The 16,553-nt window shown below is 42.7% G+C and overlaps 1 protein-coding gene and 1 long non-coding RNA gene across 9 annotated transcripts in view; one reads left to right on the top strand and one right to left on the bottom strand.

Moving 5' to 3' along the window:
- Nucleotides 1-16,496, bottom strand: part of CGGBP1 (CGG triplet repeat binding protein 1) — a 55,295-nt gene extending 38,799 nt beyond the window's left edge. The window contains exons 1-2 of one of the 8 annotated variants that reach the window (XM_080377048.1): nucleotides 16,398-16,496; nucleotides 3,158-13,880 (exon numbers count right to left, since the gene is read on the bottom strand). In XM_080377048.1, coding sequence (XP_080233174.1) covers nucleotides 13,345-13,848 — 504 coding nt within the window. In that variant the 5' untranslated portion in view covers nucleotides 13,849-13,880; nucleotides 16,398-16,496 and the 3' untranslated portion in view covers nucleotides 3,158-13,344. The other 7 variants (XM_080377051.1, XM_080377049.1, XM_080377045.1 and 4 more) reach the window with 7 other exon arrangements.
- LOC308059546 lies at nucleotides 342-13,796 on the top strand. Its single transcript, XR_013926311.1, has 3 exons — nucleotides 342-1,557; nucleotides 1,658-1,728; nucleotides 13,659-13,796. It is a non-coding gene; the product is annotated as an uncharacterized lncRNA (long non-coding RNA).
- Nucleotides 16,497-16,553: the final 57 nt, after the last annotated feature.

Genomic DNA, 16,553 nt, shown 5'->3' with positions numbered 1-16,553 from the left:
CTATGGAACATGCTACTGAGTTCTGGGATGTGGGAAAACTGGGGCCACGCTCGCTTCCCAGCCCACGAGCGCCGCTGCCCACCCGTCACCGCTGAGCCACAGCCCCCCTTGCCCCGCACCCGCACCCGGCTGCTGGCAATCCACCCCCATCCCACTGCTGGTCCCGCTGCTGCAGTGCGGGTGCAGGATGCCCGCGGCCAACGAGCCCCGGAGCACCCATCCTCTCCTCTTGGCCCTTAAAACCGTGTCTTCCATGTCCTCTGGTTTATAGTGCTTTTTTCTTTTTTCTTAGTTGCCATTTGTGGATCCCTCGAGAGGAGCCTGTGGGTGCTAGGTAAACACACTATTTTATTCTATGATTTATTTGGTTTTTTGTCGGTCAAATACAGCAATTTATTTTTTTTTACTCTCTAGCTAGTTGCTAGATGAGTGGTGCTTGCCTTTCGGGGGTATGGGAATGTGCACGCTGCCCTCAGAGCCTGCGACAGAGCCTTCCTTCTCGAGGCTCAAAGTAACCTGACTTGAGGCTGCCTTTAATTAATTTTTTAATTGTTACGAGACAATTCTTGATGCATGAAAAAATGATCGGAATTGCTTTTGTCCATTTCCATGCCTTGTCTGTAACTGACGGCTGAATGATTTGGGCTTTAGGTTTTCAAATTTTTACTAGGAAGGAACCTGGTCCTTGGTAAATGTTGTTAGTCATCAGGCTGGGGACCTTCCAGAACAATAGCATCAGAAAGATGAGGGAATCAAAGTTCAACTTTTTTCTTAGGCTTTGAGAAATTCTTAGTTTGAACTATTTTGTTCAACTTCAAGAACTACAAAACTGGGCTAGAGAAAGCCTTTTCCTATAATCCAGCCTTTTTTAATTCTACTAATTAAGTATAGGAATTCACAATGAACATGCCCTGAAATTCCTAATTAACCTTTCCTCTCTCTCTCGAGTCACACCTCACTTGCAAGAAAATTTAAGTGGATCAAAACCAGTGGAGAAAATCCTTTTAAACCCCAAAATATTTGGGACCTTTTTTTGTAAAGAATAATATATTTCAGGCAAACTTTAAAATTATCTTTCGCAGATTTCCTGCAAAGGCCATTTGGCAGGAATAGGTGTCAGTGAAGATTTGGGATTAAGTAACAATGTAAACTGTAGTATCCTAGAATAGGAGGGATTTTTTTTTAAGAAGGAGAAAAAAATTCAGTACACCTGATAATGAGAGAGAACCTTTCGTATTCATTGGTTGTCGCTAGAAAGACAAACATGAAATAAACTTAACGAATGAGCACCAACGTGGCTGGGCGTGCTTCTCTGTGCCAGTGCATCTTTTTTTCTATCTGCTGCCTCCTGTGGCTTATGAGAAGTCAATGGTAGAGACGCTGTCAGCCAAGCATATTCTGTACGTGCAAGTGCTTTCCGAGCTAGATTTAGTTACTTTAACACCGTTCTGAGCTGAGACCAGAACCAGTTACAAGGTCCTGTGCAGGGTCTTCAGTGTTCAGTGTCACACGCATGGGGGGTCATGATGGATACCTGAATGTGCAGCTTGCAAGGAGGTACAAGGACCTGTACCACGCAGGAGCTTCATCACCTGGGAGCATCAAACTTGCGCCCCTCAGCAAGGGTCAGGCTGACTAAAATTCCATTTTCTTTCAGATCGCTGGAGTGTGTTCCTGCACCGGCTGCAGCCAGCCAGGCTCCACTGTGCCGGGAATTAGCTCACACAGGTAAGGAAAATCTACCAGGGTAAGGGCTTCAACAGAAAGTGTGTATCCCATAACTTGTGCAATAAGGAAAGACCCATGGGAATACTTTCCTCTACCAAAAAAAAAAAAAATTATTTCTCATTCTTATGTTCTAGAAAGCATAGTCATCTTAAGCAAACAAGGGAGGTTTAATGGAGATACCTTTCCCTTTACCTAACTCAACCCATTAGTAGGAAAATAATAGCTAAAAATTGAGCCTTCTAATCTTTGAATTATAAATGAAGTTCGTCCATGTATTAATGAACTACACTGGAGGACGCAGAGGGGTGATTGTGTGAGGGACTGAGCACAGGCAGGCTTGAAGCGAACAGAAATCATCATTCGCTTTTAGCAGAAAAGAAGAAACCTCTGGTTAGGGTACGACGGAGGTTGTCAGGTCTAATACACCCCCTTCAGAAGCGTGTTAGTTTATCCGTTTGAAAATCAAGTGTAAAGCAGTTCAGAAGCCTCCGTGAGCTCAGATCACACCCTCACTAGGAAACAGCTGCATTTGACATGACAATTCATGTCTTTTAAACTAAACACTTGAGTTTCCCTTCCCAGGCAGATGCTCTGAATGCTTGCTTAACCTTTCTGATTAGTATTAATAATGGGTTTTATGTGTAAAAACAAGGAGTGTCAAAAGATGCTATAGATATGCAGAGCTAGTCACACATGTCAACTGGGCTTCATATAGCCAAATCGTTTGTGTAATTTTAGCAGTACCTTATAACAAGTGTTAGTTTGATCAGTTTATCAGTTGACATATCTGAAATGTATCAACAGCAGCTGAGTACATGCACTGCAGCAGCTATTCTCCTTTCTGTCTGCCTGCCTGCCTTTCAATGCCAACACAGTCTCCTGTATGATATTAGCAGGGAAGAACTTGAAACAAAATAATCTCATTAAGCAAAACGAAGTAAAAATATCAGGGGTATACTGGGCACAGTGTAGTCATCACATCCGTCTAAATCGGGAGCACCTCTCTGTTTAAAAACTGTTGAGATTCAGAGTTGAAAGGGTGATGAAAACTAGGCGAGGTTAAGCTAAATAGTTGAAGGTACACTTATGTTCTAAGGATAATTTGACTGCAAATGGTACCTAGCTCAGAGCTAGTGGGATTCCCAGATTTCAAGCAAAGGCTTGAATGCTACCAAATCCCTTGAAGGCAGAATCTTTGGCTACAAAGCAAGATGGATTTGGTCCCCAAGTGACAGAGTTCTGGTCTAGACAGTTACTATTTGCCAGTTCTTATCACTGTCATCCTCTTCAATCAAACAGAAGTATCTGATATGGTAATAAAATAAGACACATTATCTCCAAGGTACACCGAGCAGTGCTTTGGTTTCCATTCTGCCCCCCGCAATGTTTCATAACTACAGACAGGTTGAATTATAAGACCGTATCTTACCGCAAAGTTGATAGCTGCTCCGAGCCAGCGTTACTAGAAGGAGGTACGGCAATATCCCTTTTATCAACATGCCGGCAGGAGCCTTTGTTCTGTGGACACGGTAGAGAGAAGAGGTTTGGGAAGTGCAGTTCGGATGGCCTCTTGCAGCCTGTCAGGTTTACCTGGGGTGTACGTCTGATCTGATTCTGGTTTTTTTGAGTTCTTCAGAGAGACAGTGCCGAAAGGGGCAGGGAAGCATCTGCAAAAATCCGATGGGTTACACAGCTCTCTCTTTCAGTGTGGTTGAAACGTGAACTGTCATTTCACATCATCTCAGAACTCCTCTGCGATTCAAGGCAGAACACCTTTCACCCTTCTCTGGCTCCCCTTACAGTGTAGCAAACAGAACTGCAGATTTTATTTATTTATTTATTTATTTTTAAGTTGCTTCTGCATTTAAAGTTTTGATTTTCCAGGCAGCGATATAGCAGAGAAGGGATGCACGACAGTATTTTCAAGTTGTTTGGTCCTTGTGTATTACTTTAAACATTAACAAATTAAGAAGCTGAACAAATTCACTATTCTCAAGCTGGTAGATGTCAGAAACAATGTGTCTGAATGGTCTTAATTTGCCTTAGAATAATTTAAAATAATCTGCACTATAAAAGATGATTTCTTCTACTATTTAGTCCTTATAACATAAGGCCAAGTAATTTGGGTCTGGATTTTGTGGGTTCTTTTTCAGCATGTCCTCAGCATAATTTCCCCCCCTAAATATTTCTAAAACGCTGAACCATTTAGCAGAACCTTCCCCAAAAGTTCTACCAATAGAGTTTCTTCATAAAGTCAGAACTAAGGTTGAACAGAACCTTTGTACATGACAGTTATCGCTTCTGCTTACAATTCAAATCCAGCAACCACAAACAGAGTCCAGAAAAGAAATGAATGCAGTTTTGTAATACTAAGTTAAAATGAGGGAGGTTTAGACTTGACATTAGGAACCATTTCTTTGCCAACAGGGTAGCCATGCCCTGGAACAGGCTTCCTCGCGGTCGATGCCCCAAGCCGGCCAGTGTTTAAGAGCCACGTGGACAATGCCCCTGATAACTTGTGGTCGGGGCAGTTGGACTTTGTGACTGTTGTAGATGCCTTCCTGCTGAACGATTTATTCTAAATATTTCAAGCTTTCTATACAAAATATATGCATATTACGCTCTAACCAAAATCTAAATTATCAGGATTTTTCCAAAGTACCGTTTTGAAGAAAATAATTGAACAGCTTTCCAAAATTTCATGGTTGGAAGCATCTGGCTAAGTGTGTGATGGTCAGGGGAATCGTACTGATATCTGGGAGAAACTGAAAGCCTTACAAAAATTACAATCCAGCCTAAAAGGGAAATATTTCTGAAAGGCAACTCCTTGAGTATAACTGCACACACAGCACCTTCCACTTGGGACAAAGTACTAGTACCGCAGGTTGTATTTCTGTAGAATGAAGACATCTAGTGGCTGAATGCAAAGCTAGCTTAGATAATAAAATTGACCATTCAGGGATGCGTTTCCCGGCAGTGTACTTTCTGCTTGTCTTGTTGTTGCGTCACCCAAAGCTCATGCCAGGAATTCAAGAGCAGTTGGTTATTATTAATAATCTCTGTATTCTTATTACAAGAACTGGTTTGGGCTGAGTCCGTTGCTACTCACTGAAGCTTTTTAGTAAGACAAGGTTTTGTCTGTTCTCTATGGTGGTTCGAGATCGGCTTGCTAGGCGGGTAATTCCTCGTTGGAAGCTTTGTGGAAGTGTTTGGAACTCTAAGACAGGTACTGTCATACATTGACCTTTTGAGAGAGGCAAGGTGGGTCACAGCAGCAGGACGGAGCGTGTATTCGCCGTCCATATACTGCATGTGGCTTGCGAGGATTCTTCGCTTTGTATTTTTAGTAGGAAATATCTTGGACACCCATCTGTATTTTGGAGCCCCTTTCTTAAATAGACTTTGGCAAATGTGACTTCTACTATCGCTGCTAACACTTCATTCCTTCATCTCCTTTCTGCTTAGGAGTAGGGTTGTTGTGGGGGTGCTTTTGGGTGGGTTTCTTTTTGAGAACATGCCTGAAGATGGCAAAGAATCTGAGTTTTTCATATTTTCTTGTTAAGACTGTATTACCTCCTTGAGACATTCCTGGGAGCTTTTCTCTTTTTGTGATATTACTAAGTTATGATATCTCTTAGATCTCCAAGTGGCAACTTGCAACCTGATTTTTTGAGATAATTGGTCCCTGAATTTGAGACACTAAAATATTCTAGTTTTCCTTTGAAAGCATATTTCAAAGGATAGTAGATACTAATTAAATCACTATTTAAAAGGAAGGAACGAGAGTCCCAATCTCAAACTGTGTAACTAGGAGAGGGAGGAACATATGCTTTTCATTCAAGACTAGGTATCATTTGAAGATGGCAGGAAAAGATGTCACTAGATGGCTCTGATTGCCACTACCTGCAGAAACTCAGCAACTTCTTTGCTAGAGGTAAATCAGACCTCAGCTGAACCCTAATAGACACCCAGCACTTAAAGAACTAAAAGAATTAAATGCAATTCAAACACGACAATTGTCACAGTTCTGTGGGTGTGGGATACTATTTTTGGGAAGAGGCTCTAAAAATATGGAGTAAAATTTGGACCTGAAGATTGCAGTTAATAGAAGCTTTCTTCACCTGATGCAGTCAGCTTTGTCACATCTGCTGCTTCTTTACTGAGTGCAAGCAGGGGAAAAACCCCCAAAATAACGAATCTATGCAATGTTCCTTCTGTTCCACCTCAGTTTTCCTTCTGATGAAGGTTGTGTTTTGGGCTTGCATTTTCCCTGTTTGGAGGTGGTTAGGCAGTGGGCTCTGACCACAGGGAGACACGGGGTTTAGCTAGCAGGCTCCAGTAAGTCTGCTGAAAATTGCCTTCGTAACACTACAAGATTTAATATCTGAAAGGAACAACAGTGGTTTAGTCTCCCAACGTGCTCCTTGCCTGTCGCTCCCACCAGCAGCTTGTGGGAGCATGGGGGGGGGTGACCCCCGCAGCCCGTTCTCACGCCTGGCTACAGTGACTCCCTGCTAAAGCAGAGATCAGCTACTTTGTTTCTACGCAAGCCCTTTCCTTTTTCAGGATATGAGATTCTCTACATCTCCCTGCTTTTTTTTTCCTGGGCCATTTCAGTGTAGTGAGATGAGCTAAGCTTTGTTAAATCAAAGAACACATCTTGAAGCAGGTGCTGAAGCACAGACTGAGCACTGACCTGGATGCTCGTGCAAGAAGTGTCGGTTCACTCGGTGCAGAGTTGGTAAGGAATCTGTTCAGCCAGGGGTTTGCTGTACATAAAACATTAAGTGTAAGCATGGGTATTTTAGTTAATTTGATTCCCCTTATGGTAACGACAGGCTTTAGAAATAAGGGGAGGGAGGAAGCAATTTAAAGCTAATTACAAAAGAATTAAGGTAAGGAGGTCTCATTTCCTGCAGTGAAATCTAATACTGAATTTGGGAGCTATTCTGTGCACTGAAGGACAGATCAAAAAAAAAAATACAAAAAAAACCCACAAAAAACAAAAAAAAAAAAACCAAACCAAACAAACAAAAACCCAAAAAAAACCCAAACCAAAAAACCTCAAAACTCCACACACTTCAGGCAAACCGATATACAAAAAAACCCCTAAGAACCTCTAAAGCTCCTAATTATTTTTCTCCCAGCTTTGACCTGAACTGCTGAATTATACCCTCTCTCCGCTGCATTGCTGTAAGCTACTCTGTAGGTTAGGAGAAAATGCAAGATTTCCTTATTTTCCTCAGGGACACAGTAGTTCTTATTGAACAGAAGGACCAGACAGGAGGAAAAAGATAGAAGTACCCACTGAAAGGCAGTAGAAATGTCCTAATGAATGTGCAGATTACTTTAGGGTGCTCGTGGGGTACATATAGCATGAACGTACCGGTCATTGCACTGCGTTTAAGTAATCCCCTGCCTTTCCTTCCCCTTCCTGTGCGCTACTAGGCAGAAGACGACACACAGAGAGCGCTAAGAGCTTAGATACATCTAAAACACGAATAAATCTACACTGCTTGTGGTTGGTTGCCTCAGCTGAACGCGGGCTTTGTGTACCAACTGAAACCAGTAGCGTTCCTCGCATCCTCCTCCAGGTCTGGTGGAAATCTTACAGCAAAATAGATGGGGTTTAGTCAGACTGGATCTTCAAATGTTTCTGGCTTCTGAAACCTAAAGTGAGCGTGGAGTTAGGGCACTTAGAAGCTAAACTTGGACCAAAACAGCTATTCAGCAATTGGTTATCATTTCTGATTTAGACTTCTTTTTTTATTTTATAGGATGACACTGTATTAAGCATACTAAATAGGTAACACTTAGCTTCAGGGGTGATGCTGGTCTTGGGGCTGCCCTCTGTCAAGCCTGAGGGCCAGCTGCGGTAGCTCTCCGCAGCCTGTCTCAGAGCCTGCACCTTGCTACCTGCTTTTCAATATGAAAAGAGGTGGCCTCTGCCACCAGAAGACCCACAAATACAAAACTCCTTGTAGAGAAAGTGGTGGGAGGGTGGGATTTCCCTCCCCTGCCCTAAGCAGAACTGCCACAGATTGTCTATCCTCCAGCCTCTGCTGTCCAGCCTATGTAAATGCAAATGTCAGACTTCATTATCAGTATAGATGTGGCCTAAAAGCAGTTACGTACACTTCATCCTACTGCGTCTTGAGTACGGGTTAAACGGTGTGATTCCGTCAGGAAAGTAAAATGTCATCGTTAAGAACTTAGCATGGCCTAAATGCTACACTTTAAATATGTACTTCACCCGATCCTGCATCGCCTTCCACACAAATCCTTACTGGTGTGCTGATTTTACCAGTACACATAAGCTGTTTCAGAGAAGAATTGCCCACACAAGAAAACTTTACAAAAGGGTATGTCTATTTCTATTCTGGTTTCCCATTCGACAAAGCAACTTGATCTTAATGTGCTGTGATCTAAAAGTAATAATGATTAATAAATTTGAGTCGAGCGGTTGCACAAGTTTATCGGTGATCCATCGTGAGATGTCACGTCAGATAAGAATTCAGGAAAAGAAATGTGTAAACAATCAACCTACACTTGATAATTTTGATGGGCTGATAGTATTTGCTCAATTTTCATGAAGTCCCTGAGGGAGACAGAGAGGAAACTGTGATCTTTCTGCAGATAGTTTGGAAAGACCCGATTCTTCCACATTGCAGAAGCCCTTCCTGAAAGCGTTAGGGAGCTGGCACGATCCTATACCTACACATCCCTTACCGCAATATCAAAACGCGTAACAATTATTTCACTTGGTGTTCACTTGCAACAGAAGGCATAACCAGGGAATTTCTGTCACTGTGAAGAAAGTCACACACCTGACAGGAAGCAGGAGTTCTGTATAACCAGTCCAGAAACAGACTTCAGTGTGATTGTACAGACACACCAACAAGCTGCTACAACATATAGCTTGATACTACCTTAAACTACAACAGCAGCATGTAGATACTTTAATTTTTCCTGTCACTACCCATTTCTGCTATCTTACATTACCATTATATGTGAATGTTCTTTATCCACTTTCTTGGCAAAATAAGAGATCATCCATAAAGTCTATGAAAAAGGAATTCATTTATTTTTTTTTAAAAAAAGAACCATTTTTCCATTACCAAGTGAAAACTTTACAAAGTAAAGTATTTCTCTCCCAATAATATTTTCATATAAAAACTTAAATCACCTAGTCTGTTCTTACTGTTCTAACAGGAAGTTTTGTGGCACTGCAGGACCCAGGTATTTTCAGTCTCACTCCAGTATCTAATCATAAGTTCTCCACTTCTTTAAAAAGAACCATTTCTGTGGTCACTTACCATCAGCAAAACATCCCTACCACCAGTCCAAAAATAAAGCATCTTCACTAGCCCAAAAGAGACTAAACTCTAATAGCATTATTACAGTGAGAAGCTTTGTTAAAAAAAATTTATTTTGAAAGTTAGACACAACCTTAAAATTGTACAAAGACAACAAGCACTCAAATTACACAAAGAGTTAGCAGTGAGTACAATGTGAACACAACAACAGTGAGTCTTGCCTCTGTTTATATGTAAATATAAATAGAGATTATCCTTGCCAAACTTCCAGCTTTTTTTTTTATTTTTTTCCTGAAAACCAGCTCATTATGCTGCAAAACCTAGCAGGAAGCATTTCACTGTTCAGTTCAACAGAATTGCTAAAAGGGGCTCTGGCTAAAAATAGTCCTTCTATCATGAGAATATCCCATACTTTGCAGAACCAAGCTTCTCTCTCAATTGAAAAACAGCTTTCCCTTTCTTTATGTCAAATGTTTCATCTCCTCTAGGGACCTGTCAAATTACAGGCTTCAAAGTGCTTTAAAATACTAGAACTTGTTCATGTTTTTTTTCAAGAACATGCAAGCTGAAACTAACGTGCATACAAGTAAGTAGTAACAAAACAGAGAATGTTCCTGTTTGTATTTTACTCTTTGTAAGTGTTGTTCCAACAAAAGCATTTCGGAGTAATTTTAGCTGTGAGTTGGCTAAACTAACGTAAGTACATGATCAGAGAAGAAAATATTTCTTTTTTTTTTTTTTTTTTATATTACATTTAGAGCTTCAAATATATTAAGAAAACCACCTGGCAAAAAGCATCCCTTATAGCTTGTCCCTAGATACGTATGTAAAATGAAAAGCAGAAGACATTGCTACCATCCTCCCTTGTGAGAGTACTTTTTACAGGAAATACACCGAAAAAATAATGCAGTGTTCTTGCAGGACAAAGGAAAACGCCATGGAGACTGTTAAACAACTTAATCACAGCCTCTGTTCTAGGAATTAGTTATTACTTAGGCTTTTATATATCAGAAAAGTTCTGTTGTAAATCTTTCCTAAGGTCAACAGCAACTGAACAAAGGTTATGCTTCATCCAACTATAGCCACGCTGGCAAAATCATGCTTTGAAATTTGCGTGTTTGCAGGACTCTGTTCCAAGACTGAGTGGAACCATTTTTACTGTGTAGTAATAATAATGTGTTACTGTCCTGTTGACGATTTGGGTTACGTCCATGAATACAAACTCACTTACTCATTATTCTTTCTAGATGTCCTGCAAGTGCTTTACTTTTCATTGGTTTACTCCATGATGAATATTTGTTGCAATGGATAAGTATCTTGATTTTCAAAAAGCTTGAAAAGCATCATGGTGCTTTCTTTTTTTTTTAAAACAAAATTGTCCTATTATTAAGACACCAGTGTCCTACAACTGCTGTGCATTGGAATTAAGTCAGTTCCATTCAAAATCCTGATGACCAATTTTTGCTTCCAAATTGTTATGAGTTGGCAGTGTATGGCTACACTGATAAGGTTCCTCACCAGGCTTACACCCTCTGCAGTAATTGTGCATAAAAACTAAATTGGTACTAGAATAATTACTGAATATACTTACAGAATTGTATTAATTCTGTAAATTGAGGCTCTGTACACTGACTGCTTTATACATACAGTAAGCTTTTTAGAAATTAAGCGTTCTAATACTGCTTTGCCTTATTGAAAACAACTGATTTTTTTATAAAAGCTGCTGATGTTGCTAACTTGCATTTTTATGTAAAACCATATAAGTGAAAGTAATGTGATTTTTTTTTTCAGTTGTGCAAGAGCTATTTAATGTTACCATTAAGCTTTTCCAAATGTCTGTCAGTTTGTCAGTCAAAGGAAAACCACACAGCACTGAATCCTATATAAAATGGCTATGGGGTGCAGCCTGCAAAATCCCACATCAACAACCGAGCTAACTAGCCCAAATTCATACCTTCCAGTCATACCATCTTCTCTAGGTGATTTTGTTTAATGGAAGCCTGTTTTCTCAATACTTCATTGTTTCCTATTTGCTTCAACACTAAGATAGCATTTCCAAGGTAAAAAAATAATAATAAAAAATTAAAGCAAGGATGCTGTTTCACTGTAAAGAAACAGCAGCTGTAAAAGAACATTTTCAATTATTGTCAGGACAGAAAAAGGCTGTTGGCAGTGTACCTTTCACTTGGCTTAAGAATGTTTGTAAAACTGTTCTAGCCCAAGGCAGTTCATCATCTTCTGAGGTAAACCAAGCATCTGCAATAGCAAGCAATATTCTGGAAGGCATGTTTTGATATCTAGAATTAGAGAAAAACAAATACTACCGTTATTTGTGTCTGAAGTTCTAAACCAGCAACCAGTATCATTGGCAGGATTGCTATGACTGCATGGAGTCCCGCTAGCTTCAACAGGGCCCAAAGGTGCAGCAGTGTCCCGAGTACCCGCGTACTGGTAAACATGGGTACGCAACCTTCTGCTTTTTAGTTCTGTGCATTTACTCAAGCAGGTCTCGCGGCAGAAGGCTACAAGACATGGTTATAAATGTAACACAAGTGCATTTCCATAGAAGCTAATTGCACAAAAACCAGTCGTTATTAAGTATGCAAGTCTCTCTCAATCCAGCAAAAGAGACTGCTCTAGAAATAGCTAGGGAAATAGCTACAGAAACAAAACAAGAAGGTTATTTTGTCTGGTTTTAGCAATTACTTAGTATTGCTGTAAGTATTTGGAATAAAAGAAATACTGAGAAACAGATACTGTGAAAATCTACTGGGGAAAGAAAGCTGAACAGAATTGGCTCCGCCTGACGGAGTTAAAGCATGCTTACACCACTGTGTCCACCGAGTGGAGGATTTCTGTGTCGCTAGAAGATGCTTGGCACCTTCCTGAACCCAAAGCACCTCAAGGAAAACTAGAGCAGATCTAGAGCAGGCAGAAGTTGGTCATATTCCAGCACTTCGCACAGTGCTCCCTCATGCCATTCAAAAACTTTGTAGAGCACTTACATCGAGGGTACTATTTGGCATAATAATTTGGAATAGCTCAGTAATAGTTTTCTAGATTTTGGAGAGGGTAACACATCACTGAAATTCTTCAGTGTCTCCATTTTACTTTTTGCCAGTCCAGTAGATGTGGCCTTGGCACAGAGTAAGAAATACAGTCCAGGTCTGTAATTCCAGTATAGCTTCAAAGTATACATCATTTCCTATTTGCGCTTACAGGTGCTGAACAGCCTTTGCAGCAACTATTTTGAAAACTATTTCAGTCACCTTACCTCCCCTGACTCAGAGGCTGAGGACAAAGCCAGAGATGTAGAGGACCTTCAGGGAAAGGTGGAGGAGACTCTTCTCCTGTGCACTGTGAAAAAGCTTTCCCAGCTCCACAATTTAGTGCCTCCCCCACCCCCAATTTAGATTTAGCATTCTTTGCCCTGCTAGTAAGAAAAAAAGCATTAATCCTCTCTACTAAGATCTTGGTCCAATATAAGTTTCACTTGCCAACAGCTGCACAGCAAACCACACTTGCTTACTGGTTTGTCTACTCAGCTTTCAAAGATTGTCTCCGAAACTGAAGGGGACATGTCAAACTGAGACAACGAAACAGCGATTTTAAAAAAGCAGGCATGGTAAATCTGCAGAACTCCTAGTGTTGTGAGAATAGCGGAGTTCAGAGGTCAATACAAGAGACCAGCTATTTAAGCCACATAATGAATACATCCACAGTTGCACCAAATAGGACAAGAGTACTGTAGAAGAAAAAACTATTCCCGTTTTAGAATGTAAACCAAACTTGAATAGGAATTTGCAACAATCCTCCCCCAACAAAGCGCTTATGTTTTAACAAACCATTCTACAGCTTCTTGCATTTCAAATGTGCAGCACTTCTTCTTGGTGACTCACAGACAGGATACTGGACAAAGCAATCAGCTGACATGATTAACAATCCCTATCGCATCATCTTCCTCGTGTATGCAGACATCCAGTCTAGGTAAGGGAGGTCCTCCATCCAAGTGCCTTTTCCTCAGCGTCAGTCACAGCTGGACCGAACACGGATAAGCTGTATGCCAGGTATGTTCCCTACATTCATCATGAGTTCTACATCAATGTAGCTCTGAAGTCTACAGCAGGGTTAGCAACAGTCTGTGGCATACCGCTAAGTTCACAAACAGATTGTCATTTCTACAATAATACAAAATAGCTTGTAAAACCAGTATGTAACACTGTATATATGCATGAATATAAAAATAAACCACACCATCAATATGTAAAACTTCACAACAATGATTAAAACAGTTTTATTCTCAACGATCTTCAGTATTGATGAGTTGGTTCTCATTGTCATACCCGTCAGGCAGGTATGCTTTCCTTAGTTGGTCTGACTTGGGTATGGAACTGCCGTTCTTGACGTAGCGGGAGAGGAAGGCTCGCACAGATGGATGATCAGCCTTCTCAAGTGGAATATTAGCTTCCAGGCACATTTTCACAAAGTCCTGGATGACGCTGGTTTTCTCTGTCTGAGCAGTACTGTTGCACTGAAGGGAGGCAGTCAGAGTCCTTTGCTTCTTCCTGATGTTCTGTTCTTCAAACTCTGCCTTTCGCTTTGTGTGTGTTTTAGACTTGAGGTGGTCATTGATCGCAGACTTGCGGACGTGATTCAGAACCACATTGCAGGAAGTACAGAAGAGTTTTCCTCCGTCTTCGTGCAGCTCGCTGCCAAACTCAGTTACGCGATCCTGGGGAGTTACGTACAAAGCAGTCTTCGAGCGGTTACGTGACGGAGCGGACTTCACTCCAAATCGTTCCATTGCTGCCTTCAATCAACTTTACCACCTGAAAGCTTAAAAAAAAAAAAATTTAAAAATTGCTGTTTAAGTATGCTAATGTTTTCAACCAAACAGCTGGTTTGCAGTCTAGTCAATATCCAATACAGCGCTTGTTGACATCAAAAAGATAATGATATATAAAATACAAATATGAAACCATTATTGAAAGGCTCTTCATCTTGAAGTCCAAAGAACTTAGGAGACTGAAGTTCCTCACGGGTCAGAGTAAACCACTTTTTAGTTTCTACAGCTACAAAGCTCAGCAGAACCCTCAAAACTCAATCTGTTCATCACTGAAAGTCAAATAGATAGGCTTTTTGCTTTTTGTTGGAGACAGTTTTTATCCTTTACTCTTTAGCATTAAGGGTATTTTCTTCTTGGTATTTTCAACATACTTGACAGTTTCTTAGTTATGTTGAGTCAGTATTTTTCTGTTTACTTCCTGAAAATGTGTATTAATTCTGTTAGCGAAAGCCTAGTTGTCCAAGTATCAGGCAAGGCAGCCATTACTGTCACTTACAAAAGCTGGGGGGGGATGACAGACAGACGACCTAAAACCAACAAACCAAAAAACGTGACCCAAACCTGAGCTTTGTCAGCACTCATTTGGAAACACCCCTCCTTTTTGCACCATCTCCAACCACCAATATTAGATTGAGTCTCAACTCAAGAGTCAAAAGCAAATCATTTTGTCATTGCAACTAGAGACTGCTGAAACAGCCTAATGTAAACAGAAAATTACATATGTTTCAATGCAAAGTAAGAACCTGTGTTTACAAAGAGACAGCTTCTCTGAGCAAGAGAGCCAGACACTTTGTAACATCACTCTGAATGACACTATGTGACCAAAGTTTGCAATAACCTAGTCAAGCCATCTTAAAATCAAACAGGACCTATGTCTTTTTCTGTTGTTAAGAAATGGAATAGCTGGTATAAATCTCAGCCAAGATATTTTAAGTCCTTTTGAAGGTAAAGCTGAAGTCAAGAAACAGGTCTGTTCAGGTTTGAGGTTTTCTGGGCAAAATGAATGGTCATTACATTAACTACCCACTCCCTTAACAAAAAAAGGGGCAACAGGTGTTTCTTAAAAATCTATTTTGGCAAATACCTGGAGGAAATATAATAGGTTCCCTGGGCATTTACTCATGGACAAACTTTCAAGAATTTTGCACTGCCTGTGCTTACAAGGCAGACTGAGAGATCGGAATGCCTGTAGGTGTGAGCTGCCTCTAAAAGACCAGAACTTCCCAATTAACGGTAAGTTGAGCTTGTCCAGCTCTAAGGACTGAAGGGAGTTTCTGCTGTCCAGAATGCCTTTTGCTTTGTCTAGAAATAAAGGAACAGATAACTCAGTCTTCAAAATTGTCTTAAAGTCTTCAAAATTTCCTTAAAGTTATGCTAAGATATGTCAACCTTCTGAGAAAAAGGAGATGAATATCTTGCCATTAGCTCCTTTCCTAGTTTGTTTTTTGCACTATCCAATACTTTCCAGAACTGTAAGCCTTGACTGATACCACATAAAACTACAGACTAAGAAAACATCTTTTTTCGGCACCAATTCCATTCTTTTTGTTGTTTTATGCAATTGATCCCCGTGAGCTTTCCTGAAATCAAGCTGAAACCAAGTCTAAACCTAACATAAACCTGTTGCTTAGGCTTCTGAGACGTCAAAACACGTTTGCACTCGTGCTGTAACAAAACCCGTAGGAACTCCTTGAGCAGTACAGCCACCGAAACACAGGATCTCTGCTGGGTTTTGTTTGGGTTTGTGGGGGTTTTTGTCTCAAGTTTCGACGTGGATTTCGATGCCTACCGGTGCCTGGACTGCTTGTGGGCTCGGGAGTGCCGGGGAAGGCGGGGTGCAGCCCGGGGGGCCCGGACAGCCGGCCGCGGCACCCCCGCTCGGCGCTGCAGCCGGGCCAGCGGCGGGAGCCGGGCAGGGCGGAGCGCCCGCCGTGCCTGCAGCGTGCCTCCGGCCGCGGGGCCGCCACGGGTGTACGGGACGGCCGGCGGGCCCCACAGCGCCTCAGGGTAGGAGAAAAACAAGCGGTGGGCAGCACCCTGCCAGCGGGGCGCCCGCAAGCGAGGCAGCGGCTCCCCGCGGGCTCAGGCACCGGATCGCCGGCGCCATTTAACCCCTGCGGGGCCCTGAGGGGCGGCCCCGCCTCTCCCCCTCACTCGCCCCGCGGGGGGCTGAGGGCCCGGCCCCCGGCGCCGCACCCCGGGCCTCGCTCCCCGCCGCGGCGGCAGGCAGGTGCGGGCCCTCCCTCCGTACGACCCGCCCCGGCACGGCTAGGCACGGGGGTAGGCTTCCGCGGCAAGAGCCAGGAGGCGCCGCCGCCAGCTCCCGCAGCCCCCTCCCGCCCCAGGGACCCCGCAGGCGGCAGAGAAGAGGCCCCGCCGAGGCAGCGCCGCCCGCCCCGCCCACCCCACGCCGGGCGCCGTTACCCGCTCCGGCCGCGCGGCCTCCCCGCACCCCGCCGCCGCTCCTCCGCTGGGCCCCGCGCCGCGCCGCAGCCAGACGGACCTACCCACCCTGGCGGCCGCGGTAGGCGGGACCTAGCAACCCGCCTAGCAACCGCCGCGCCCGCCCGCCGCCCGCCTCTTGCCCGCCGCCACATAGCGGCCGAGCGGGAGCAAGCCCTCCCTGATTGGTTTTCCCAGCCTAAGAGCACGGAGATGGGCGG

Source organism: Falco punctatus (assembly GCF_963210335.1).
Source record: "Falco punctatus genome assembly, chromosome: 2".
Classification (NCBI taxonomy): Eukaryota; Metazoa; Chordata; class Aves; order Falconiformes; family Falconidae; genus Falco; species Falco punctatus.
This window is presented reverse-complemented; position numbering and strand designations above follow the sequence as displayed.